Genomic DNA, 24,953 nt, shown 5'->3' on the forward strand with positions numbered 1-24,953 from the left:
GATATAAGCATTTATCTGCTGCTCAGTTACGTTTCCATCAGGCAGGATGGAGGGGGCATGTCAGTCTGTCTCCCTCACAGTGATGACTCATCTGCTCTGAGTCTCAGAGGGAGCCTGAGCTGTCAGCCAATCACCGCACTCTACTCTGTAACCCTTTCCTCTCTGGTTTCATGCTGTACATGTTACACAGAGGAAGATGCTTGCCTGCAGTATTCCTAAGACATAATGTCGAGTTCATAACAGGATAAAATGTATAAATATAAGAAAAGATCTTTATAAAATTAGTGCAAGGATTTTATAGATAAAAGTATAGCATCTTTATGAATACATTTTCTATCTGTTTTATCTTTTCCTAGTAAAGTTGGATGCTAATCAACATAGCTGTCACTGGCTGGCACCAGAGTTCCCCCACAATAGGGACAGGTACCAGAGTTCCCTCACAGTAGCTACAGGCACCCGAGTTCCCCCACTGTAGCTTCAGGCACCGGAGTTCCCCCACAGTATGCGCAGGCACCTGAGTTCCCTCACAGCAGCTACAGGCATCAGGGTTCCCCCACAGTAGCTACAGGCATTGGAGTTCCCCACAGTAAAGCACAGGCATCTGAGTTCCCCCACAGCAGCTACAGGCATCGGAGTTCCCCCACAGTATGCGCAGGCACCTGAGTTCCCCCACAGTAGCTACAGGCATCAGAATTTCCCCACAGTAGGTACAGGCATTGGAGTTCCCCCACAGTAGTTACAGGCATCAGAGTTCCCCAACAGTAGCTACAGGCACCTGAGTTCCCCCACAGCAGCTACAGGCATCAGAGTTCCCCCCCCAGTAGCACAGTTTACCCACATTAGGTAGCAGTTCCACCACATTAGGTAGCAGTTCCACCACATTAGGTAGCAGTTCCACCACATTAGCAGTTCCCCCACATTAGGTGGCAGTTCCCCCAGATTTGACAGGATGGGGTGCAGCTGAAAATGGGGGGGGGGGGTACTGTATCGGAGTTCCCCCACCGTAGGCACCTGTGCCTGTGTGTGCGCGCTCCCTGCACTCGTTCACAGGCAGTGCGTGCCCGCGCATAAGCTGTATGGCATACAACAGAAATCTCCTATACTGGATACCGACACGCTTTACGGCTGGTATCTGATATGCTGCAAAATCAACACTAGTCTGTCTGGATAAAGACAAACGACCCCTAGTGGTGGCTATTTTTTGATTTTATTTCTAGGGAAAATATAGATTTTTTAAAATAAATTTATATTGCAAAAAGCCATCATATGATTAGTTCTATAACAGTCATAGTCAAGTCTATCAAGCCTGCTAAAGTCAGCGTGGGATTGCATAATTAAGTCCAAGTCCCAGCGAGCCTGCAAGTCTCCTAAAGTCACTGGTTATCTCCTTGGGCCTAACTGAGTTGTAAACACTACACCATCTCTCTACCTCAGTAAAGCTGGTGTTGTTCTGTAACCTTGCATCAAAGTGATTATTTGCCCCACGCCTGGCCCAGGAACCAGCGGCCAAACCTCAGGTGGTGTAGAGGATAACTATGCCCTTGCGTCAGGAACACAAGGGGTTAAGGCCATCTGCCCCTAAGGTAATAACATCTGCCCTACCATCAACACCCTCACCACATAGAAAATATTTACAGTTCATCGTTTCTTGGCAATTCCACAGGTATACCATGGCAGCTCCAGTGTCAGCTGTAGTATGCTGTTTCTACTTGTAGTGCCAAGGGGAGGCTCTCTTCTGCCCACCCACTCACCAGTCAGCTTAGTCTCTGCAAGGCAGTCAGCCTCCACCCGGGTATCAAGACTGTATTTTCTCCCCAGCTACTTAGTCTGGTCTTGCTGCAGCCCCCTGCATCTCTTTAGTTTAATAACCATGTGTCACTTGGCCCGCCACTCCTTCTTTAGGGTCATGTACATTACACACTGACCCACATTTATAAATATGTCCATGGCAAAAACTGGAGTGATTTTCCCATAATAACCAATCACAGCACAGCTTTCATGTCTGAACAAGCTCTGGTAAAAAGAAAGCTGAGTTGTGATTGGTTGTTATGGGAAAATCACTATAGTTTTTTGTCCTGGACAGATTATTAAATCTGGGCCAATGTGTACTAGAAAAATACTTTCCAGCAGCACCAGACAAATATCCCAGTGCAGCAGAAAATACCTCTCCAGCAGCATCAGACAAATATCCCAGTGCAGCAGAAAATACCTCTCCAGCAGCATCAGACAAATATCACAGTGCAGCACAAAATACTTGGCAGCACCAAACAAATACCACAACACAGCCCAAGACACCTCTCCAACAGCATCAAAAAAGCTGAAATAAAACTCTCCAGCAATGTCAACACCTTAAAGGAGAATTCCAGGAAAAAAATTTTTTTTATATCAACTGGCTCAATAATTATCAGATGCTGAAGTTGAGTTGTTGTTTTCTGTCTAAGTGCTCTCTGCTGACATCTCTGTTTGTCTCGGGAACTGCACAGAGTAGAAGAGGTTTGCTATGAGGATTTGCTTCTAAACCTGGGCGGTTCCCGAGACAAGTGTCATCAGAGAGCAGAAAAGAACAACTCAACTTCAGCATCTGATAATTATTGAAAGGATTAAGATTTTTTAATAGAAGTAATTTACAAATCTGTTTAACTTTCTGGAGCCTGTTGATATAAAAAAAAGTTTTTTGATATAAAAAAAAGTTTTTTCCTGGATAACCCCTTTAAGGAGTCAGGGGGAGATTAATCAAAACCTGTGTAAAAGGAAAAGTTGCCTAGTTGCCCAGTTGCCCATAGCTACCAATCAGCTCGCTTCTTTCATCTTTAAAGGGTAGCTCCCACCATCCATTTTTTCTTTCTTTCTGTCCCTGCCTATTGTCCATCTCTCCCTAACCCCCTCCCTCCCTTTACATTTTTTTTTTACTATATTAAAATCCCTTTTTGTCTGCCTGGTAGTGTGCTCACTACCAGGCAGACTTCCCCAGCAGGCACCACGTCACTGATGCCTGCTGGGTCCGGCACTTCCGCCCTTAGCTCACTATACAGGGTGCCTCCAGCTGTTTCACCACTACAACTCCCAGCTTGCCCTGACATCTACTGGCTGTCAGGGCATTCTGGGAGTTGTAGTGGTGAAACAGCTGGAGGCACCCTGTGGTGAAAACAATAACTTTATTAGCGCAGCAGTGCTACTTCGGGAGCAGCAGCAGCGGCGGCGGCGCTCTTCCGAACCCCGCTCCCCACCCCCATACCTCTAGTGCTGAGCGGCGGCGCTCCCCCGAACCCCGCTTCCCCCACCCCATTCCTCCAGTGGTGAAGACTTACCGGAGGATCAATGAGCTGCCTCCGGACAGGGTAACGGCCTCCGGACAGGGTAACGGCCTCCGGACAGGGTAACGGGGGCGGGCGGGGCCGCGCGCGAGGCCAGTGGAGCTGGCCAATGCGCGCAGCCTCAGCTATCAGCGTGCTCGCTCTCGCCTGTCTGATTGACAGGCGCGAGCGAGCACCGCAGTGACTGGATTTCAACTCATTGCCAGGCTGAAATGAGTCGAAATCCAGTAGTGACGTCACTGCAGAATGCATTCGGACACTAGGAGGGCGACCCCTAGTGGCCGAATTTAAAAGTGATTTTAAACTTGTTTAAAATCACTTTTTTTAATTAAAGTATATTAGAGATATGTTGTAGTACTTAAGTACTACAACATATCAATTTTTAGATTTCATGACAGTGCCCATTTAACAAGGCCTGTAAAAAATAAAAGAAGGGATCTGATTGGTTGCTATGGGCAACTGAGCAACTTTTCCTCTGCACAGGTTTTGATAAATTCCCCGCTCAGTGTTCTTCCTGTTACGCCGAGCGCTCCGGGTCCCCGCTCCTCCCCGGAGCGCTCGCTTCTCTCTCTCCGCTGCAGCGCTCCGGTCACGTCCTCTGACCCGGGGCGCTGCGATCCCGCTGCCAGCCGGGATGCGATTCGCGATGCGGGTAGCGCCCGCTCGCGATGCGCACCCCGGCTCCCCTACCTGACTCGCTCCCCGTCTGTTCTGTCCCGGCGCGCGCGGCCCCGCTCCCTAGGGCGCGCGCGCGCCGGGTCTCTGCGATTTAAAGGGCCACTGCGCCGCTGATTGGCGCAGTGGTTCCAATTAGGGTAATCACCTGTGCACTTCCCTATATTACCTCACTTCCCTTGCACTCCCTTGCCGGATCTTGTTGCCTTAGTGCCAGTGAAAGCGTTCCTTGTGTGTTCCTTGCCTGTGTTTCCAGACCTTCTGCCGTTGCCCCTGACTACGATCCTTGCTGCCTGCCCCGACCTTCTGCTACGTCCGACCTTGCTTCTGCCTACTCCCTTGTACCGCGCCTATCTTCAGCAGCCAGAGAGGTGAGCCGTTGCTAGTGGATACGACCTGGTCACTACCGCCGCAGCAAGACCATCCCGCTTTGCGGCGGGCTCTGGTGAAAACCAGTAGTGGCTTAGAACCGGTCCACTAGCACGGTCCACGCCAATCCCTCTCTGGCACAGAGGATCCACTACCTGCCAGCCGGCATCGTGACAGTAGATCCGGCCATGGATCCCGCTGAAGTTCCTCTGCCAGTTGTCGCTGACCTCACCACGGTGGTCGCCCAGCAGTCACAACAGATAGCGCAACAAGGCCAACAGCTGTCTCAACTGACCGTTATGCTACAACAGTTACTACCACAGCTTCAGCAGTCATCTCCGCCGCCAGCTCCTGCACCTCCTCCGCAGCGAGTGGCCGCTCCTGGGCTACGCCTATCCTTGCCGGATAAATTTGATGGGGACTCTAAGTTTTGCCGTGGCTTTCTTTCCCAGTGTTCCCTGCATCTGGAGATGATGTCGGACCTGTTTCCCACTGAAAGGTCTAAAGTGGCTTTCGTAGTCAGCCTTCTGTCCGGAAAAGCCCTGTCATGGGCCACACCGCTCTGGGACCGCAATGACCCCGTCACTGCCTCTGTACACTCCTTCTTCTCGGAAATCCGAAGTGTCTTTGAGGAACCTGCCCGAGCCTCTTCTGCTGAGACTGCCCTGTTGAACCTGGTCCAGGGTAATTCTTCCGTTGGCGAGTATGCCGTACAATTCCGTACTCTTGCTTCAGAATTGTCCTGGAATAATGAGGCCCTCTGCGCGACCTTCAAAAAAGGCCTATCCAGCAACATTAAAGATGTTCTGGCCGCACGAGAAATTCCTGCTAATCTACATGAACTTATTCACCTAGCCACTCGCATTGACATGCGTTTTTCCGAAAGGCGTCAGGAACTCCGCCAAGATATGGACTCTGTTCGCACGAGGCGTTTCTCCTCCTCGGCTCCTCTCTCCTCTGGTCCCCTGCAATCTGTTCTTGTGCCTTCCGCCGTGGAGGCTATGCAGGTCGACCGGTCTCGCCTGACACCTCAAGAGAGGACACGACGCCGTATGGAGAACCTCTGCCTGTACTGTGCTAGTACCGAACACTTCCTGAGGGATTGTCCTATCCGTCCTCCCCGCCTGGAAAAACGTACGCTGACTCCGCACAAAGGTGAGACAGTCCTTGATGTCTACTCTGCTTCTCCACGTCTTACAGTGCCTGTGCGGATGTCTGCCTCTGCCTTCTCCTTCCCTGCTGTGGCCTTCTTGGACTCTGGATCTGCAGGAAATTTTATTTTGGCCTCTTTCGTCAACAGGTTCAACATCCCGGTGACCAGTCTCGCCAGACCCCTCTACATCAATTGTGTAAATAATGAAAGATTGGACTGTACCATACGTTTCCGCACGGAGCCCCTTCTTATGAGCATCGGATCTCATCATGAGAGGATTGAACTTTTGGTCCTCCCCAATTGCACCTCAGAAATTCTCCTTGGACTTCCCTGGCTTCAACTTCATTCCCCAACCCTGGATTGGTCCACTGGGGAGATCAAGAGTTGGGGGCCCTCTTGTTCCAAGAACTGTCTAAAACCGGTTCCCAGTAACCCTTGCCGTAACTCTGTGGTTCCTCCAGTAACCGGTCTCCCTAAGGCCTATATGGACTTCGCGGATGTTTTCTGCAAAAAACAAGCTGAGACTCTACCTCCTCACAGGCCTTATGATTGCCCTATCGACCTCCTCCCGGGTACTACTCCACCCCGGGGCAGAATTTATCCTCTCTCTGCCCCAGAGACTCTTGCCATGTCCGAATACGTCCAGGAGAATCTAAAAAAGGGCTTTATCCGTAAATCCTCCTCTCCTGCCGGAGCCGGATTTTTCTTTGTGTCCAAAAAAGATGGCTCCCTACGTCCTTGCATTGACTACCGCGGTCTTAATAAAATCACGGTTAAGAACCGCTACCCCTTACCCCTCATCTCTGAACTCTTTGATCGCCTCCAAGGTGCCCACATCTTCACTAAATTGGACTTAAGAGGCGCCTATAACCTCATCCGCATCAGAGAGGGGGACGAGTGGAAAACGGCATTTAACACCAGAGATGGACACTTTGAGTATCTGGTCATGCCCTTTGGACTGTGCAATGCCCCTGCCGTCTTCCAAGACTTTGTCAATGAAATTTTTCGTGATCTGTTATACTCCTGTGTTGTTGTATATCTGGACGATATCCTAATTTTTTCTGCCAATCTAGAAGAACACCGCCAGCATGTCCGTATGGTTCTTCAGAGACTTCGTGACAACCAACTCTATGCCAAAATTGAGAAATGTCTGTTTGAATGCCAATCTCTTCCTTTTCTAGGATATTTGGTCTCTGGCCAGGGACTACAGATGGATCCAGACAAACTCTCTGCCGTCTTAGATTGGCCACGCCCCTCCGGACTCCGTGCTATCCAACGCTTTTTGGGGTTCGCCAATTATTACAGGCAATTTATTCCACATTTTTCTACCATTGTGGCTCCTATCGTGGCTTTAACCAAAAAAAATGCTGATCCCAAGTCCTGGCCTCCTCAAGCAGAAGACTCCTTTAAACGACTCAAGTCTGCCTTTTCTTCGGCTCCCGTGCTCTCCAGACCTGACCCTTCCAAACCCTTCCTATTGGAGGTTGATGCCTCCTCAGTGGGAGCTGGAGCTGTTCTTCTACAAAAAAATTCTTCCGGGCATGCTGTCACTTGTGGTTTTTTCTCTAGGACCTTCTCTCCAGCGGAGAGCAACTACTCCATCGGGGATCGAGAGCTTCTAGCCATTAAATTAGCACTTGAGGAATGGAGGCATCTGCTGGAGGGATCAAGATTTCCTGTTATTATCTACACCGACCACAAGAACCTCTCCTACCTCCAGTCTGCCCAACGGCTGAATCCTCGCCAGGCCCGGTGGTCTCTGTTCTTTGCCCGATTTAATTTTGAGATTCACTTTCGTCCTGCCGATAAGAACATTAGGGCCGATGCTCTCTCTCGTTCCTCGGATGCCTCAGAAGTTGATCTCCCTCCGCAACACATCATTCCACCTGACTGCCTGATCTCCACTTCTCCTGCCTCCATCAGGCAGACTCCTCCAGGAAAGACCTTTGTTTCTCCACGCCAACGCCTCGGAATCCTCAAATGGGGTCACTCCTCCCATCTCGCAGGTCATGCGGGCATCAAGAAATCTGTGCAACTCATCTCCCGCTTCTATTGGTGGCCGACTCTGGAGACGGATGTTGGGGACTTTGTGCGAGCCTGCACTATCTGTGCCCGGGATAAGACTCCTCGCCAGAAGCCCGCTGGTTTTCTTCATCCTCTGCCTGTCCCCGAACAGCCTTGGTCTCTGATTGGTATGGATTTTATTACTGATTTACCCCCTTCCCGTGGCAACACTGTTATTTGGGTGGTCGTTGATCGATTCTCCAAAATGGCACATTTCATCCCTCTTCCTGGTCTTCCTTCTGCGCCTCAGTTGGCTAAACAATTTTTTGTACACATTTTTCGTCTTCACGGGTTGCCTACGCAGATTGTCTCGGATAGAGGGGTCCAATTCGTGTCTAAATTCTGGAGGGCTCTCTGTAAACAACTCAAGATTAAATTAAATTTTTCCTCTGCATATCATCCCCAGTCCAATGGACAAGTAGAAAGAATTAACCAGATCTTGGGTGATTATTTGCGACATTTTGTTTCCTCCCGCCAGGATGACTGGGCAGATCTCCTTCCATGGGCCGAATTCTCGTATAACTTCAGGGTCTCTGAATCTTCCTCCAAATCCCCATTTTTCGTGGTGTACGGCCGTCACCCTCTTCCCCCCCTCCCTACCCCCTTGCCCTCTGGTCTGCCCGCTGTGGATGAAATTTCTCGTGACCTTTCCATTATATGGAGAGAGACCCAAAATTCTCTCTTACAGGCTTCTTCACGCATGAAGAGGTTCGCGGATAAGAAAAGAAGAGCTCCCCCCGTTTTTTCCCCTGGAGACAAGGTATGGCTCTCCGCTAAATATGTCCGCTTCCGTGTCCCTAGCTACAAGTTGGGACCACGCTATCTTGGTCCTTTCAAAATTTTGTGTCAAATTAATCCTGTCTCTTATAAACTTCTTCTTCCTCCTTCTCTTCGTATCCCTAATGCCTTTCACGTCTCTCTTCTCAAACCACTCATCCTCAACCGTTTTTCTCCCAAATCTGTTCCTCCCACTCCTGTTTCCGGCTCCTCGGACGTCTTCTCGGTCAAGGAAATTTTGGCTGCCAAAAAGGTCAGAGGGAAAAATTTTTTTTTAGTAGACTGGGAGGGTTGTGGTCCTGAAGAGAGATCCTGGGAACCTGAGGACAACATCCTTGACAAAAGTCTGCTCCTCAGGTTCTCAGGCTCCAAGAAGAGGGGGAGACCCAAGGGGGGGGGTACTGTTACGCCGAGCGCTCCGGGTCCCCGCTCCTCCCCGGAGCGCTCGCTTCTCTCTCTCCGCTGCAGCGCTCCGGTCACGTCCTCTGACCCGGGGCGCTGCGATCCCGCTGCCAGCCGGGATGCGATTCGCGATGCGGGTAGCGCCCGCTCGCGATGCGCACCCCGGCTCCCCTACCTGACTCGCTCCCCGTCTGTTCTGTCCCGGCGCGCGCGGCCCCGCTCCCTAGGGCGCGCGCGCGCCGGGTCTCTGCGATTTAAAGGGCCACTGCGCCGCTGATTGGCGCAGTGGTTCCAATTAGGGTAATCACCTGTGCACTTCCCTATATTACCTCACTTCCCTTGCACTCCCTTGCCGGATCTTGTTGCCTTAGTGCCAGTGAAAGCGTTCCTTGTGTGTTCCTTGCCTGTGTTTCCAGACCTTCTGCCGTTGCCCCTGACTACGATCCTTGCTGCCTGCCCCGACCTTCTGCTACGTCCGACCTTGCTTCTGCCTACTCCCTTGTACCGCGCCTATCTTCAGCAGCCAGAGAGGTGAGCCGTTGCTAGTGGATACGACCTGGTCACTACCGCCGCAGCAAGACCATCCCGCTTTGCGGCGGGCTCTGGTGAAAACCAGTAGTGGCTTAGAACCGGTCCACTAGCACGGTCCACGCCAATCCCTCTCTGGCACAGAGGATCCACTACCTGCCAGCCGGCATCGTGACACTTCCGTTTTTGCACTTTTGTTTTTTCCTCCTCACCTTCTAAAAATCATAACGCTTTCGGTTTTACACCAACAGACCTTTATGAGGGCTTGTTTTATGAGGGCTACCAATTTTACTTTGTAATGACATCAGTCATTTCACCTCAAAATCTATGGCAAAACCAAAATAAAATTATTTGTGGGACAAAATAAAAAAAGAAAAACTACTTTATTTTGCAATTTTTAGCGGCTTCCGTTTAAAAATGACACCTTATATTTATTCTGTAGGTCCATAAGGTTACAAGGATACCAAATTTATGTAGGTTTTATTTAATTGTACTACTTATAAAAAATTATAACTACATGCACCAAAATTAGTATGTTTAAAATTGTCATCTTCTGACTCCTATTACTTTTTTATTTTTCTGTCTACGGGATGTGTGAGGGCTCATTTTTTGCGCCGTGGTCTGCAGTTTTTATCGGTACCATTTTTGTTTTGATGGGACTTTTTGATCGCTTTTTATTAGTTTTTTTAAGGGTATACAAAATTACCAAAAATACGCAATTTGGGACTTTGACATAGTGGTATATTTAACATTATATTTTTATAGTTCAGAAATGTACTCACATGGCGATACCACATATGTTTATGTTTACATATTTATTTTGTTTTTAATGGGAAAAGGGGGTGATTAAAACTTTTATTAGAGAAGGGGTTTAATCACATTTATTAACTTTTTTTTACACCATTTTTTAGTCCTCATAGGGGACTATTGCATACACTGTTTAAAGGGGTATTCCAGGAAAAAAACTTTTTTTATATATATCAACTGGCTCCAGAAAGTTAAACAGATATGTAAATTACTTCTATTAAAAAATCTTAATCCTTCCGATAATTATCAGCTGCTGAAGTTGACTTGTTCTTTTCTGTCTGGCCATAGTGCTCTCTGCTGACATCTCTGCTTGTCTCGGGTACTGCACAGAGTAGAAGAGGTTTGCTATGGGGATTTGCTTCTACTTTGGACCCAAGACAGGTGTAATCAGAGAGCACTTAGACAGAAAAGAACAACTCAACTTCAGCAGCTAAAAAGTACTGAAAGCATTAAGTTTTTTAATAGAAATAATTTACAAATCTGTTTAACTTTCTGGAGCCAGTTGATATATAAAAAAAAGATTTTTCCTGGATAACCCCTTTAATGCTATGCCATAGCATTCGGTGATGTCCGGCATTAGTCACAGGTCCTGGCGGCTGATAGCCGTCGGGACCAACCGGCTATGATGCAGGGTCAGCTCGTGAGCTCGCATCATAGCAAGGGAGCGGGCGCAGGGCGTACAGGTATGCCCTGCGTCCTGAAAAGGTTAAACAAACACCACAGTGTAGAACAATGTAGCTCAATTCTAATGTGTATGGAAATATGCCTTTCACTTTCTGAGGCTTAAAGGAAAACTGTCAGCCTGTTCACCCACACTTAACCCATTAATATACTGATTTATAGTGTGGGTGAACAGGAGTCGGACGAGGGTTCACTTACTTAAATATGTCCAGTAGGTCCTGAGATATATCCCATAGGAGATCCCCTGCTGAATTCAGTGAATCACGCGCAGGGGGCAGGGTTTGCAGACTCAATTTACATATACATTGTCTGTGACTCCACTTTACTAGGATATAGGGGCGGGGCTCCGTCAACTCAATTTACATATTCATTGTTTGTGACTCCACTTCACTAGGATGTCGGTTTGTAGTGGAGTGGAGGTTTCTTTGTGGGTTTTATTTCCCTACAATTTATTTTCCACAGTATTTACTAAGGTTTCCCTACATTTTCCTTTTTTTTTTACACATGCTCTGATCTGTCGGGTTTTCCTCAGCTCAAATCCACCACATTTTCTGTGGAAACCTTAGTAAATATGTTGGGTTTTTGTGAAAATGTCGGGAACACGCCCCTTTTTGGTGACCACGTCCCATTTGCCCCGACGGCCATGCCCCTTTTTGGGATTTTCTATGTAAAATGGAGAGTTAGTGGTTTTTTTTTTCAATTCTGGTGCAAATTCTGGCGCGGACAGAATTTCTGGTGCAATGCACCAGAATCTGGCGCAAAACCCGACAAAACATGTCGAGTTTGCAATAGTAAATGAGGGCCAATGAATAAGTATAGTCACTTCATTTAGCAGAGGATCTTCTGAGGGACATATCTCAGGACCTACTGGACATATTTAAGTAAGTGACCCCTCGTTGGACTCCTGTTCATCCACACTATATAATACTACCGACAAAAAATTCCCAAGGATTCCAGGGCAAAATTGCAATCAACAACCTTTAGGGGTCTCCCCCAAGGGGTAAGCCCTAAACTAGAAATCCCCCCCCCCTAAAATGTATTAACTTTATTAATGTTTCATATTACAATTCTTAACCAAACTTATTGAACAAATGTATTGTTAAAATTCCAGACTCTGTTCCCAGTTCATTTAGCACATCCAGGTAGCCCAGCTCTGTTTATGCACTTGCTCTGGATGTGCTTTATTATTGAGTAAGTTAGGACATTAGTCTGATATTAAAATGTGATCTCAATTAGCCCCCCCGACGTTTCGTCAGCTACGCTGACTTTCTCAAGGGTATCGGCTAATTGTGATAGGTGTTGTATCAGCAATGTGTGGCCATTGGCCAGTACATGTGGGCACGGTTTTACCCTTATGCCTTGATTCTACATTGTAACAGGTGATGTCAAAAGTAGCCGCATGGTGCACTAGGTTGCATGGTAAAATATTGGACATCAGTCAATGGGGTCTATTGGGTTGGTGCTATTGTTTTCATTGTTCTGCTCCAATGCCAGGGAAATGGAGAAGACAAGGCTGGAGTGAACCCATTCTTACTTGTTAAGGGATCAGGGTATGAGCTGCATTAGGCATGTTGCTGGTGACCCAGCTTTCTAACCCCTTCTTAGATGATGGGTCAAGGCTTTGAAGTGACTTTTTATTATTACTTTAGGCAAAAAAAAATCTGTACCCCTCCATTTAACCAGGGGTTATGATATATATTATAAAAAGCAGTGTTTTTCAAACAGGGTGCCTCCAGCTGTTACAAAACTACAACTCACAGCATGCCCGGAGAGCCTGGCAGTCCGGGCATGCTGGGAGTTGTAGTTTTGCAACTGCTGGATGCACCCTGGTCGTGAAACACTGATACAGAGAGTACATAAGGGAAATGAACTTTTTTACCCATTGAGAGAAGGAGTTGTTTGAGGGATTCATCCACTTGAAGAGGGACATCTAGTGGTTGGAGGCTAGTACTGGAATGTTCTGGCGTTATTATACGCTCCAGAAACCCATCTTCTTCCGAAGCTTGGCAGCCATTGTGTCACAGGCCAAGCCACTGGGCTACAACAAAATGGCAGCAGTGTGAAGAGTGCTGGATATAGTGAGTCCTCTAGTGATCGGTGCTGACGTTGCGGTTATGCATCACTTCTGGTCCGGCTGTTCAGTGCGGTTGTTGGCAGGTTCCAGGAGACAGGTACCGGTTGTCCCCGGTGTTTGGTGACATTACTCCCTTTTCCTTGGTTTAATCCCTGGGGCGTGTTGACCGGGACCCTGCCATGTTCTGGGTGGCATATTCGGCTGTCACTGACATGTCACTGGTCACAGTTTATACAACCATGACATGTGGCGTTAGGTCAGCCCTGCTGTCAGCACTTATCTTGTTGGTGACTACTAATTGTCACATCTCGTGTAATTCTTTATGTCCTTTGTCATATTTACTATAGTAAAGGGGTACTCCTTTTCCTAGCCCCGAAAGTGTGGCATTTCTGAGGACATTGGCTGCTGAAATCAGTTCTTTTTATTGGTTCCCAACCAGGGTGCCCCCAGCTGTTGCAAAACTATTAACTGTCTTGCCATGCTGGGAGTTGTAGTTCTGCAACAGCTGGAGGTACAGTGGTTGGAAAATACTGTACAGTTATGCCTTGTGCTTCGTTGTTAGGAGCTCTGTCGCTGAGTCTGACTAAATAAATTACAGGATTTTAGCAAAGAAGAAAAAACTGCAAGCGGTAATTTATGAAGCTATAAAAACTGACCCATGACGGAAACGCGATGGACCCCATTCAAAGTCGTGACAGATCGGGACGCGGCAGTGTCTGTTGTGTTTTGACTTGTTTAGCTGAAGGGGCATTGAACAGGACAGAGCACAATGGTCGTGTGAACTTAGCCAGACTTCATGGTGCTTAAGTTGCTGGTGATGCCAGGCTGTACAGTGATCCCTCAACTTACAATGGCCTCAACATACAATAGTTTCAACATACAATGGTCTTTTCTGGACCATTGTAACTTGAAACCAGAGTCAATATACAGTGCTATGGATGCTATGGAATCTGTGAAACTTGTCAATGGCTGGAAGAACCGACCAATCAGAATGGATATTTCACTGGTAAAACCCCTGTATTACTGAAGCGCATGCACTGCCTGGTGTCTTGTAGCGCCCTCTACAGTACAGGGAGGTTTTATATGTTCTGTACTCTTTACCTGTGCCAGGATTAGCTGCTCCTTTGGACACCAGGTGATGGCTGCTTCGTTTTCCTTTTTTAGGACATTGCGTGTACTGTACAGGACCCTGAAGAAGCTCCTGTCCTCTACATAAACCAGTGTTTCCCAAAGAGGGTGTCTCCAACTGTTGTAAAACTACAACTCCCAGCATGCACGGACAGCCTTCGGCTGTCCGGGCATGCTGGGAGTTGTAGTTTTGCAACATCTGGAGGCACCCTGGTTGGGAAACACTGACATAGACAGTGATTACAGCTCCCAGCAGCTCTTTCTTAATTTATATGTAAGGATTTGCTTTATCTGTATTAGTTATCTACTTATTTTTCTTTAATTTTCACTTTTTCCTATTTTTGGATGACATTTTGGTGGCTTCAGAACCAATTACCAGGTTTCCATAGAGTTCTGGTCTCAACATACAATGGTTTCAACATACAATGGTCCTCCTGGAACCAATTAATATTGTAACTATAGGGACCAGTGTATATGGCAATATTGGCATCACTGAGAGAGAGACACAGACTGGGAGTACTGCCAGTGAGAAACCATATGTGACCCCTCAGAATGGGCGCTAGGGTTTAGAGCAGGCACATTGGAAGTGGAACATGCCACTGGCCACGTGGCCTTGCAAAGGAGTCAGGGTGACTAGAGTGGAGTTAAAGAGGCTAGAAGTGAAAATGGAGGCAGAATGGCTTGGTTTAGAAGGGTTTGTAAGGCAGCTAATAGAGCGCAGTGCAGACTGTTTTCACTTGAGGATGTTGTTGTGGATGGTAACCAGTGTCTTTTCTCTTCAGCATGCCAAGCCTACCACTGGATGAGCTACAAGTTACCCTGAAGGATCCAGGGACTGGGAAGCTACGTACATTGCCTGCTCTGGTAAGATTTCTGCATCATCTATATATCTGTAATATTTTCTCATGACTTCTTATGATAACCACCTGGTCAGTAGTTATTACCTGATATGCTTTCCCCTGGCCAAGTGTGTAAGCTGGGAGTGCCAGGGCTCTTTGTGATCATGGTTGTCTAGACTTAAAGGGCTTCCCAAGTTTTGTAGGTTTATGGGTAAATTATTTCTCCCTTTTATAAGATATCTAGTCGACGCTTAATGCAAGAGATTCTTTGAACCAGCCTTAAAAGGTGATTGCTTATGACGTGAATGACCGCTTGCTGTGTCAAACTTCTGCTAAAAATCTCGGTTATGCCAAATGGGGGTTGAGTGCTCAATAGAGATTATTTTGTTCTGGAAATCATACTGAGATTACAGTCTTCAGTAGATCACATTGACCATATTATGCTGCTGATTCCACCACAAAGGCCAAGGTTAAAGGAGTAATCCTGGAATAGAAAAACAGCACCGCACCTGTCCTCCTTTAATTGCATCTTTTGGGATTAAAATTCAGGTTAGTCAGAAGGATATCTTACCTTGTAGAATTAAAGATCCACCAATGCCAATTACTGGCCTGTCTAAGGCCAGGTTCACATCTATTGATAGTAACTCTTTATTTATATAGCGCACACAGATTCCACTCAGATTGGTCCCTGTCCCCGTTGGGGCTCACAATGTAAACTTATCAGTATGTTTTGAATTGTGGTAGGAAACTGGAGTACCCGGAGGAAACCCACACAAACACGGAGAGAACATACAAACTCTTTGCAGGTGCCGTCCTTGCAGGCAACAGTGCTAACTACTGAGCCACCGTGCTGCCCCCGTGTCTTAGCTCCATTCTCAGAATCTGTTCAAAAAGCAGGCCATATGTGAAGGAAAAAAAATCCTGCAAGCAGACCCCATTAAAGGGGTTATCCATGATTAGGAAAGCAGCACCACACATGTCCTCTGGTTATGTATGGTATTATAGCTTGGTTTCATTGTCGTGAATGGAGTAAAGTTGTAATACCACACACAACCTGAGGACAGGTGTGGTGCAGTTTTTAAAATATATTTGCTCTGTTTTTCTATTCCTGGATATTCCCTTTAAAGTCAATGCGTTCCGTTAGTATCTATTGTGTAATGGACTGTCCAGCTCAGTTATTTTGTCATGTGACTGAGCTATGATGTAGATATGAACTTAGCCTAAAGTGTCATCTAAATGCACGCTCATCGACTTGAACATAGCCCATCAGTGCATATATCAGGCAGCTATCTGCCAGTCTAAATAGGACCCTTAGTATACTGCGCCTTCTTTTGATGAGCTTGCACAACAATAAATGGGGTTTGTGGTATCTTGAACTACAGAAACCATGTAGTTAACCATTTGGGGGGGGGGGGGGTTCAAGATCACCATGATATTGTAAGGCCAAAAAGAATGGCAGTGTTGCCGCATAATAAGGAAAAGTAGTTGTACTTCAATATAAACCAGCTTTCCTTGCATGTTTTGGTTTAGTACATACTCTTATTTACCTTTGATATAATAATAATGCTAGGAAATCTTTTCTTAGAAATTGGGAAATGTTATGACTAAATTGAAAGCTAGGTGTTGCCATTCCCTTTGTTTGTGTCCTTACATAGATTGACACTATCCGTTCAGTGGTGATGGTCTGGTAGGAACGTACAGTATTCACAAAAGGGCATTACATATTCTTAATTGTAAATTTCCAGGAGGAATAACAGAGCAATGGCACAACACATGTTCTAAGAAAAGATGCTCCAGCATTGTTGTTTTCGTAATGGTTGTATCATAAATACCAGTATCTACAAAAACAGTCAAGAGCCAAAAAGGTTCAGTTAACATTACTCTTTAAAAGGGCCAATTTTAATCCTGTCAGCCTTATGAATTTTATTTTTCATAAACCCTTTAGCATCCAAGCCGCATTATTGCCCGACACTTTATAGTGTATACTCCTCCGCCAGAGTCCTGTGCCTCGGCTCTCCTAGAGGAATTCTTGGAAAGGGTGGACTTTATCCTGAAGGATCTAAAGTGGCTTCTAGCACTGCCTTATGATCTTTTCTGGTGTCAGGTGAGGAGAAAGTGTTTTTTTTTTTTTTTTTTTTTTTTTTTAAGTATATTATTTACATACTGTTGTTGTGTTATTAAATGCTTTAGTACCATGACTATATCTTATCCCTGACTTGTCCTTACAGGTAATATATGATGAGTCGCTGCAAAAATGTTTGGATTCTTTTCTGAGCTGTGCACCCCGTCGATATGATCGCCATATCCCTTTTCCAGCTGCTGTGCAGCATGTACAAGAGGAACTCCATCGCCATGTTTTTCTCACATTCCTGAGGATGTCTACACACAAAGAGTCCAAGGTATTTGTTTTGCAGACCTCAAGCTTTTGACTTTTTTTTTTTTTTTTTTTTTATAAATCCTTCGGCTATATGATGCGTATACTACACATAGCTGGAAGGTAATGAATGCTCATTGATGAGTATATAATTATAGAGCATTCGTGGGCTCAGAACTTGAGCCCATGCGAATGCAGCAGGAGCCAGCTGTCATACACAGCCAAGCACCCGCCATAACTGTCACGGGTGGAACTCTGATCCTGACAATTTACTCTGCAGATGCTGCGGTCAGAGCAACCGCTGCATCTTCAGGTCTGTCATCCATTTGATATCCTGTGATGCCATCGTGGGATTCCAATGATTGCCATGGCAAACGGAGGCCGAATCTTAAGGCCTCAGAGTCTGCTAGCTACCCTATAGGTACGTTCACACGAGCGGATCCACAGTGTATTTTATGCTGTGGATCCACCGCTGAAGGACCTCTGCATGGTACCTTTACGTGTGCCAGCTTTGAGCGCCAATACGCCACTACCAGCAGACACACTGAAGCGACGTGTGAGTCACAGCGCATGCGCGGTGTACTCGCACACATCGCGGCCGCTCCCCCTGCTCCACGAGCTAGGCCGAGAGCTACTGCGATGTGCGAGTACACTTCCCTTGCCTGCTGCGACTCGCACATCGCAGTGTATCTGCTCGTAGTGTCGTATTTCTGCTCCGAGCAGGCACATGTAAAGGCACCATGCCGCGGTCCTTCAGCTGCGGATCCACAGCATAAAATACGCTGTGGATCTGCTCATGTGAACATACCCTAAGGGGACGTTCCTATGTGCATATTTTGCTGCAGATTTTCTGCTGCTGTTTTTTCTACTCGGTGAAGTCAATTGGTAGGAAAAGTATGCATGTTTAAACATACCATATACTATTATATAAAGAAGGCCCCAATATCCATGTTGTGTGCCTTTATTTCTGAGGCCTGTGTGCAAGTAAGGCAGTGCATAATAACCACACATGGGATATTTTTAAAAACAGTTGAATTATTCTGTTAATACCTGCTGTGTTGCAAAAAATGATTAGGGGTGAAAATTGTTAACCACCTAAAGAGCTAACAAAGTTTCTAAATCCTGTTCTTTGAGGTGTGTAGTTTTTTAAATCAGTTGATCTGAGGGGGTTCTAGCATCCAGGCCTCAAATCCACTTCAGAAAAGAACTGGTCTTCTAAATCAATTTAGAAAATTTTTATGAAAATTTAAATGTTTGCAGCAAAGCTTCAAACTTCCTAAAAAGTAGGACATTTACCAAATTATACCAACATAAAGTAGACTTATTGTAAATGTGAATTATTAGATCATTTACTGTATTTGAAATGACATCTTTTTTTAAAAGCAGAGAATGTCAAAAGTCCAGTGTTTCAAAGTCCTGGCCAAAATTAGGAGTTACCGTATATACTCGAGTATAAGCAGAGTTTTTCAGCACGATTTTTCGTGCTGAAAACGCCCCCCTCGGCTTATACTCGAGTGAACTCTCCACCCGCAGTGGTCTTCAACCTGCGGACCTCCAGAGGTTTCAAAACTACAACTCCCAGCAAGCCCGGGCAGCCATCGGCTGTCCGGGCTTGCTGGGAGTTGTAGTTTTGAAACCTCCGGAGGTCCGCAGGTTGAAGACCACTGCGGCCTTCAACATCATCCAGCCCCCTCTCACCCCCTTTAGTTCTGTACAGGTGGACCAGGTGGTCCGGTGGGATAGTGGTTCCCAGTGTTTTTTTTTTTTTTTAATGCATTCTATGCAGGATGGTCTTAATCACGGTGTTCAGTTTGCAGCGCTCTGCTGCTCTGACACCGTCTATAGACAGTGTCACTGCGCACCGTGATCCATCCGTTTTTTTCCAATGGGACTGAGCTAAAATCTCCTCCTCTGGCTCAACGTTTCGCTAGTTGGACCTAGCTTTTTCAAGAGTATGAGGTACCTCATACTCTTGAAAAAGCTAGGTCCAACTAGCGAAACGTTGAGCCAGAGGAGGAGATTTTAGCTCAGTCCCATTGTATAAAATGGATGGATCACGGTGCGCAGTGACACTGTCTATAGACGTGTCAGAGCAGAGCGCTGCAAACTGAACTCCGTGATTAAGACCATCCTGCATAGAATGCATTAAAAAAAACTTTACTAATAGGCACTGTAATTTTAAACACATATTGCCACCTAGTGGAAATTTTTGAGCACCTTTAATATTAATTTGTAATTATTAAAAGCTAAGCTCGTGATGTCATAACCCCGCCCCTCATGACTTCACGTCCCACCCCCTCAATGCAAGTCTATGGGAGGGGGCGTGACAGCCATCACGCCCTCTCCCATAGACCTGCATTGAGGGGGCGGGGCTATGACGTCACAAGCTACCGGCTCCAGCGTTCGGAACAGTTTGTTTCAAACGCTGAGCAGCGGCGTACCCCTTGAAGGTCAATATAGGCCACATCATTAAGAGGTTAAAGATTAAAATTTATACTCTCAACAATGTGAGAATAAAAATATATATAAGCCGCAGTCAACATGTCTCAGGATACCATTTTGATCTGAGCCAACAAGCTTGGGATCATGGATAGGAAGATTACTTAGGATTGAGTATTGTGAATTTGCTTGCTTTAACAAACACACTAAATTCTGAGGATTTTATACCAAACCATTTTAATGCCAGGACAACCCACCTGATATGCAACAAGCTATCCGGGCAAGGAAGACACTGCCAACATTGATCAGAAGCCTCAGGAAACATGTGATGAAGTCGCAGTTGCAACAGCATAATAGTAGCTGATACATTTGTCAAAAGTTTATTTAAATGACAGTAACACTTTGTCTTGCATTTTATATCCTCTTTAAAACTGTTGTGAATGATAAACGCGACAAATAGCTTTTGGAATATTAACATTTTAAATTTGTACCTCCATTCTACCTTTTTTCATTTTAGTATCACCACATGACTCCATCAGTGTTTGGGGAAATTTTGTACAACAATTACCTTTTTGACATTCCAAAACTTCTGGATATATGTGTCCTCTTTGGGAAAGGGAATTCTACCCTCTTGCAGAAGATGATTGGTGAGCAGACACTTTATCTTCGAACTTTCTTGCCTTCTGAGTTTAACAAAATAATTAAAAGGGTTATCCAGGAAAAAACTTTTTTTTTTTTTTTTTTTCAACTGGCTCCAGAAAGTTAAACAGATTTTCGGAAGTCTCGGCTTCCTTCGTCTGGATACGACTAAGGAAGCCGAGACTTCCGAAACGTACGTCGATAGCCTTGTGGACTGCTGAGGATACCAGAGTGACGTCACTCACAACACACTCAGTCGGAACCTTAACCTGATCGTAGCGTGCGTGCAAGTTGGTAGAGGTGCCACTGGCCGGGGTGCATTCCCACTGCAATCCACGCTCCTTCCTAGAGACCGGACCCCTCATGAAGTAACACTCTGGGAAACAACATTAAAAGAAGTAACCCGCTACATCCGGTAGTCAATTCAGTAAGAACCACTTGCAACCTCTAGAACACCACTTCAGGGAGCCCACGTATCTGCAGAGCGGTACCTCCTTCACTGCAATACACAGCGACCACGCTGTAACAGCATTGCTGTGGGATCATTACACTTACACCGCAACCACCGATTTTTATCAGCAACCGTACTATCTACAGGTCAGTTTGTAACTTATGTGTATAATACAGCGCTTACTATTCAATTATTTTTCGGTATATTACTTTCTACACAGTGTGCATCCATAGGGGAGCACATTTATAGTAAAGCAGCAGTACAATCACACATCAAACCAGATCCATCCAGCGCTAGTGATCTTTTTTATTCTCTAATTTACAAATCTGTTTAACTTTCTGGAGCCAGTTGATATATTTAAAAAAAAGTTTTCTCCTGGATAACCCCTTTAATAAATCGTAACAAGAACAGTGATGTGTGAATATGGCCTATCATTAAAGGGAACCTGTCACCTGTTTTATGCTGCCCAAACCGCGGGCATCATGAAAGCGTTGCAGGGAGCTGGGTTTTGGGGCACTCTGATTTACTCTGAAATGCATAGATGTTTCAGAGAAATCACAGTTTAAAAAAAATAAAATAAAAAAATAAAAAGCGTCTGGGACCCACCCCAATGACTAGTAAATCAGAGTGGCCCTGAAATCCGTCCTCTGCACCAGTTCCTTTCTGCCCGCAGTATAGACATCATAAAACAGATGACAAATTCCCTTCAAACTATTTTTGTCAATCCTTTTCATGTCTCTTGCCTCATCTTGTTGTCATCAAAAATTACATTTCTTATGCCTTTAAAATCTGTGTTTTTTGTTTATTTTTGTTTTAAAGGGGAATTCCGGTACTTAACTACTTATCCCTATCGACAGGATAGGGGATAAGTGTTTGATTGTGGGGAGTCTGACCGTCTGACCACTCGGACTCCCAGCGATCTCGTGCCCGGTGTCCTGGCTCTTATGCACGGAGCTGTGTTGACACGTGTTTCCATGCACCTCTATGGGAGAGCCTGAGATACACAAGTACAGTGCTTGTCTATCTCCATCTCTCCCATAGAAATGCATTGGGGGGGGTGTCAGCACTGGGTGCTTTGTGCATGAGCGGCATCGGGCAAGAGCTTGGGGGGTAGGGGGGGGGGGAATCCCAGCAGTCTGACCCCCTCAACCGCAGAATAGGGGATATGTAGTTAAGTACGGGAGTTTCCCTTTTAAGTTCTTTGTGAATTGTTTGTTCCTGATAAATTTTGTATAATATATTTTTTATATATATATTTTTTTTTTTTATCAGGTAATATTTTTCAGCAACAACCCAGCTATTACCAGGATCTGGATGAGAGTGTGCCTACATTACTACAAGTAATAAATAACAAAAATATTTTAGCGTTTCTTATACTTACTGTTTCAGAAATGACTTCACACATGTAGTGAGGCAGGGAAAACCTACAATAAATGTGCCACAACATTAACTAAATCTTATCCCATATTATTCAACTTCTCTGTAAGATCACACACAACATAGGTTTTTTAATAGATATTCAAAATTACTATAACAGTATCAGTAAAAAGTTGTTCCTGTGTCTATAATTGATACAGACTTGTTATGACACCCCCTTGTGTTATTTGTTTCCCTATTAGAACATCCTGAAAGGGAGTAAGAATCTGATTGATAGTTGGTCTTCACCAATCATTGGGGCAGATTTACTAGAACTGTCTTAATACCTAGATAGTATACATTTAGACTAGAAAATCTAAAAATGAACTAAATTTCACTGTGGCTCAGGCTGTATGATAAATTTAATGCTTCTTTAGACAGTTTTGTCTAACTTTACACCACCTATTTGTCTTAATCTGTACCAGAATTTCACCAAAATTGTGGCAACGTTTTGGCACACAGTGTGGGAGATTTATCAAAACTTGTGCAGAGGAAAGTTGCCCAATTGCTCATAGCAACCAATCAGATCACGTCTATTATTTTTCAAAGGTCTTTTAAAAAAAAAATGAATGAAGCAATCTGATTGCTATGGGCAACTGTTCAACTTTCCTCTACACAGGTTTTGATAAACCTTCCCCAGTTTTGCGTTTGAGCTACACTCTACAAGTAAAGACACATGCTTTCAGCAAGGCTACACCCTCCTTTGATGGGTGTAAAATATTGTCTAAGCACATAAGCATGGAGAATAACAAGTATGCCTGTTTTTCTGTACAAATTGGGACAAAATACTTGTGTATTTGTAATAGAAAATCTGCCCCGTTGTTTTCTAGGCTAAAACATCAATTTGTAGCCTAAGCACAACCTGTGCTTTAACTGTGTGTTTCTAAGGTTTTCAGCTCAATTATGAGTGTTTGTGGGGTTCAACAGAAGGATGGTAAAGAACCCCTGAAGCTGGAAGGACAGAAACTGACAACACCCCTGGATATGCCAGAGCAGGTATTATATACCGAGGAAGCATTTTATAATATTCTCTTTGGACATGCTACAATTACAGCTTTTATACATTTTCTATTCACAGGAGCTGCAGGATGCAGTTATTTACCTCTGCGACACCTCTAGCACAATTTGGGCTTTTCTTGAAAATTTTCCAGTAGCTTCTGAAACTCTCCAAAAACACAACTTTCTCAGCAGGTATGGAAAATGACAGGGGGCTTCCTATAACCTAATATTAAATTAAACAATACATCTAGTTTTACATTGGCGTATTGCAAACCCATTTTTTTGTTTGTATTACGGCAACAAAACTTGGCCTGACCACGGGTATTATGACCTGAACTAACACCTGTCACAAAGCTTAAGACACAGTTGTGAGTGCCGCTTTTTACCTTGTCTCTTGATATTGCATTTGCACCTTGAACCAATTTAAGAGGAGCACCACTGATTCTGCATGACATCTCCCTGTACCATGAATTGTGATTCCAGCATTTTTTTAAAAATATACTATAATGCCAGCCTAACATTTTTATTATTACCATTGATTAAAGTAGTAGTCGGCAAAAAAAAGTGCGACGTTTCAGGGTTCTCACCATTCTCAAGCCAAATGACAGTGATCACAATCAAGATATATATGTGTATGAAAGTGTTTCAATCAATACATAATTACAATAATTGGTCATAAAATTTAATAACTAGTGTAAATAATAGTGTAAAATTACAAACCAGTATAAAATAGTGTTTAAGGGATATATTATTACATCCAATAAATGAGTGAAGGTTAAAAATCTGTATCCATGTACAGTACAAGAAATGCAGAGAATGGTAGTTGTGATTCATAATTAACATCAGCTGGATGAAGATTGAGCAACAATTAGGCAAAGTAGGGATGTGGCAAGACTCACCTAAAGTACTCGTAATGTAAGTGTCATGGTGCTTGTTAGCGTGGGCAACTGTGTACTGCGTCGCAGAGTGTATTAGACGCCAGCATTATTCTGGCCAATAGCATTCCGGTAAGTTGCGGTCACGTGACACGCATCCGTGCGGTCACGTGATCGGGAGTCTCAATGTTCAGGCACGCATGTGCTCAGAAGAAACTGAGTGTACTGTGGCCAAATTTGAACAGTGCAAACTGAATACTGATCAATAAAGAAAGCAAAATAAAACTAGTAAAGCAGATAATCCATATTAAGGGGACAGAAAACCTGTCCTAATGTATGACTATACAGTGGTCCCTCAAGTTACAATATTAATCGGTTCCAGGATGACCATTGTATGTTGAAACCATTGTATGTTGAGATCATAACTCTATGGAAACCTGGTAACTGGTTCTGAAGCCACCAAAATGTCATCCAAAAATAGGAAAAAGTGAGAATTAAACAAAAATAAGTAGATAAGATAAATATATAGATAAAGCAAATCCTTACATATAAAAGTAAGGACAAAAAGGAAAAAAGGCACACGCGCCCCTAGTGTGATACGTTATGATGATGGATAAGTGCAATGAGAGTCACACTTACCAGGATGTGTTGAGCTAAGGGCACAACACCATGAGGCGAATTGATCAAGGAAGATCTGTTAGCAGCCACGATCCTCCGGTCGATCCTGGGTCACCGGTCCAAACAGCAGAAGCCAAGAAGTATTGCAAACATGGATCTTCACGGGCGCATAAACAGCAATGAATTTGGTGGAAAAGTCCTCAAGTTCATAGTGGATATTTATTACAAGCACATAAATCCACCTAATTCATTGCTGTTTATGCGCCCGTGAAGATCCATGTTTGAAATACTTTTTGGCTTCTACACATAAAAGTAAGAAAGATCTGCTGGG

The 24,953-nt window shown here is 44.9% G+C and overlaps 2 protein-coding genes across 7 annotated transcripts in view; one reads left to right on the top strand and one right to left on the bottom strand.

The window, feature by feature from the left end:
- Positions 1 to 12,785, bottom strand: part of MTMR3 (myotubularin related protein 3) — a 100,693-nt gene extending 87,908 nt beyond the window's left edge. Inside the window, exon 1 of the mRNA XM_056528683.1 lies at positions 12,650 to 12,785. The gene's annotated coding sequence lies outside the window, so the exon portion shown is untranslated. The remainder of the gene's footprint in view (positions 1 to 12,649) is intronic.
- Positions 1 to 24,953, top strand: part of ASCC2 (activating signal cointegrator 1 complex subunit 2) — an 85,607-nt gene that overhangs the window by 30,348 nt on the left and 30,306 nt on the right. For 2 of the 6 annotated variants that reach the window (XM_056528688.1, XM_056528693.1), the window contains exons 2-8: positions 14,755 to 14,836; positions 16,757 to 16,915; positions 17,040 to 17,210; positions 20,142 to 20,271; positions 21,987 to 22,054; positions 23,019 to 23,126; positions 23,209 to 23,321. In XM_056528688.1, the coding sequence (XP_056384663.1) occupies positions 14,755 to 14,836; positions 16,757 to 16,915; positions 17,040 to 17,210; positions 20,142 to 20,271; positions 21,987 to 22,054; positions 23,019 to 23,126; positions 23,209 to 23,321 (831 nt within the window). Of the gene's footprint in view, positions 1 to 12,723; positions 12,942 to 13,074; positions 13,101 to 13,451; positions 13,474 to 14,754; positions 14,837 to 16,756; positions 16,916 to 17,039; positions 17,211 to 20,141; positions 20,272 to 21,986; positions 22,055 to 23,018; positions 23,127 to 23,208; positions 23,322 to 24,953 lie in introns of those variants that run through there. The other 4 variants (XM_056528691.1, XM_056528690.1, XM_056528689.1 and 1 more) reach the window with 4 other exon arrangements.

This window comes from Hyla sarda, chromosome 1, assembly GCF_029499605.1.
Source record: "Hyla sarda isolate aHylSar1 chromosome 1, aHylSar1.hap1, whole genome shotgun sequence".
NCBI classification, from domain to species: domain Eukaryota; kingdom Metazoa; phylum Chordata; class Amphibia; order Anura; family Hylidae; genus Hyla; species Hyla sarda.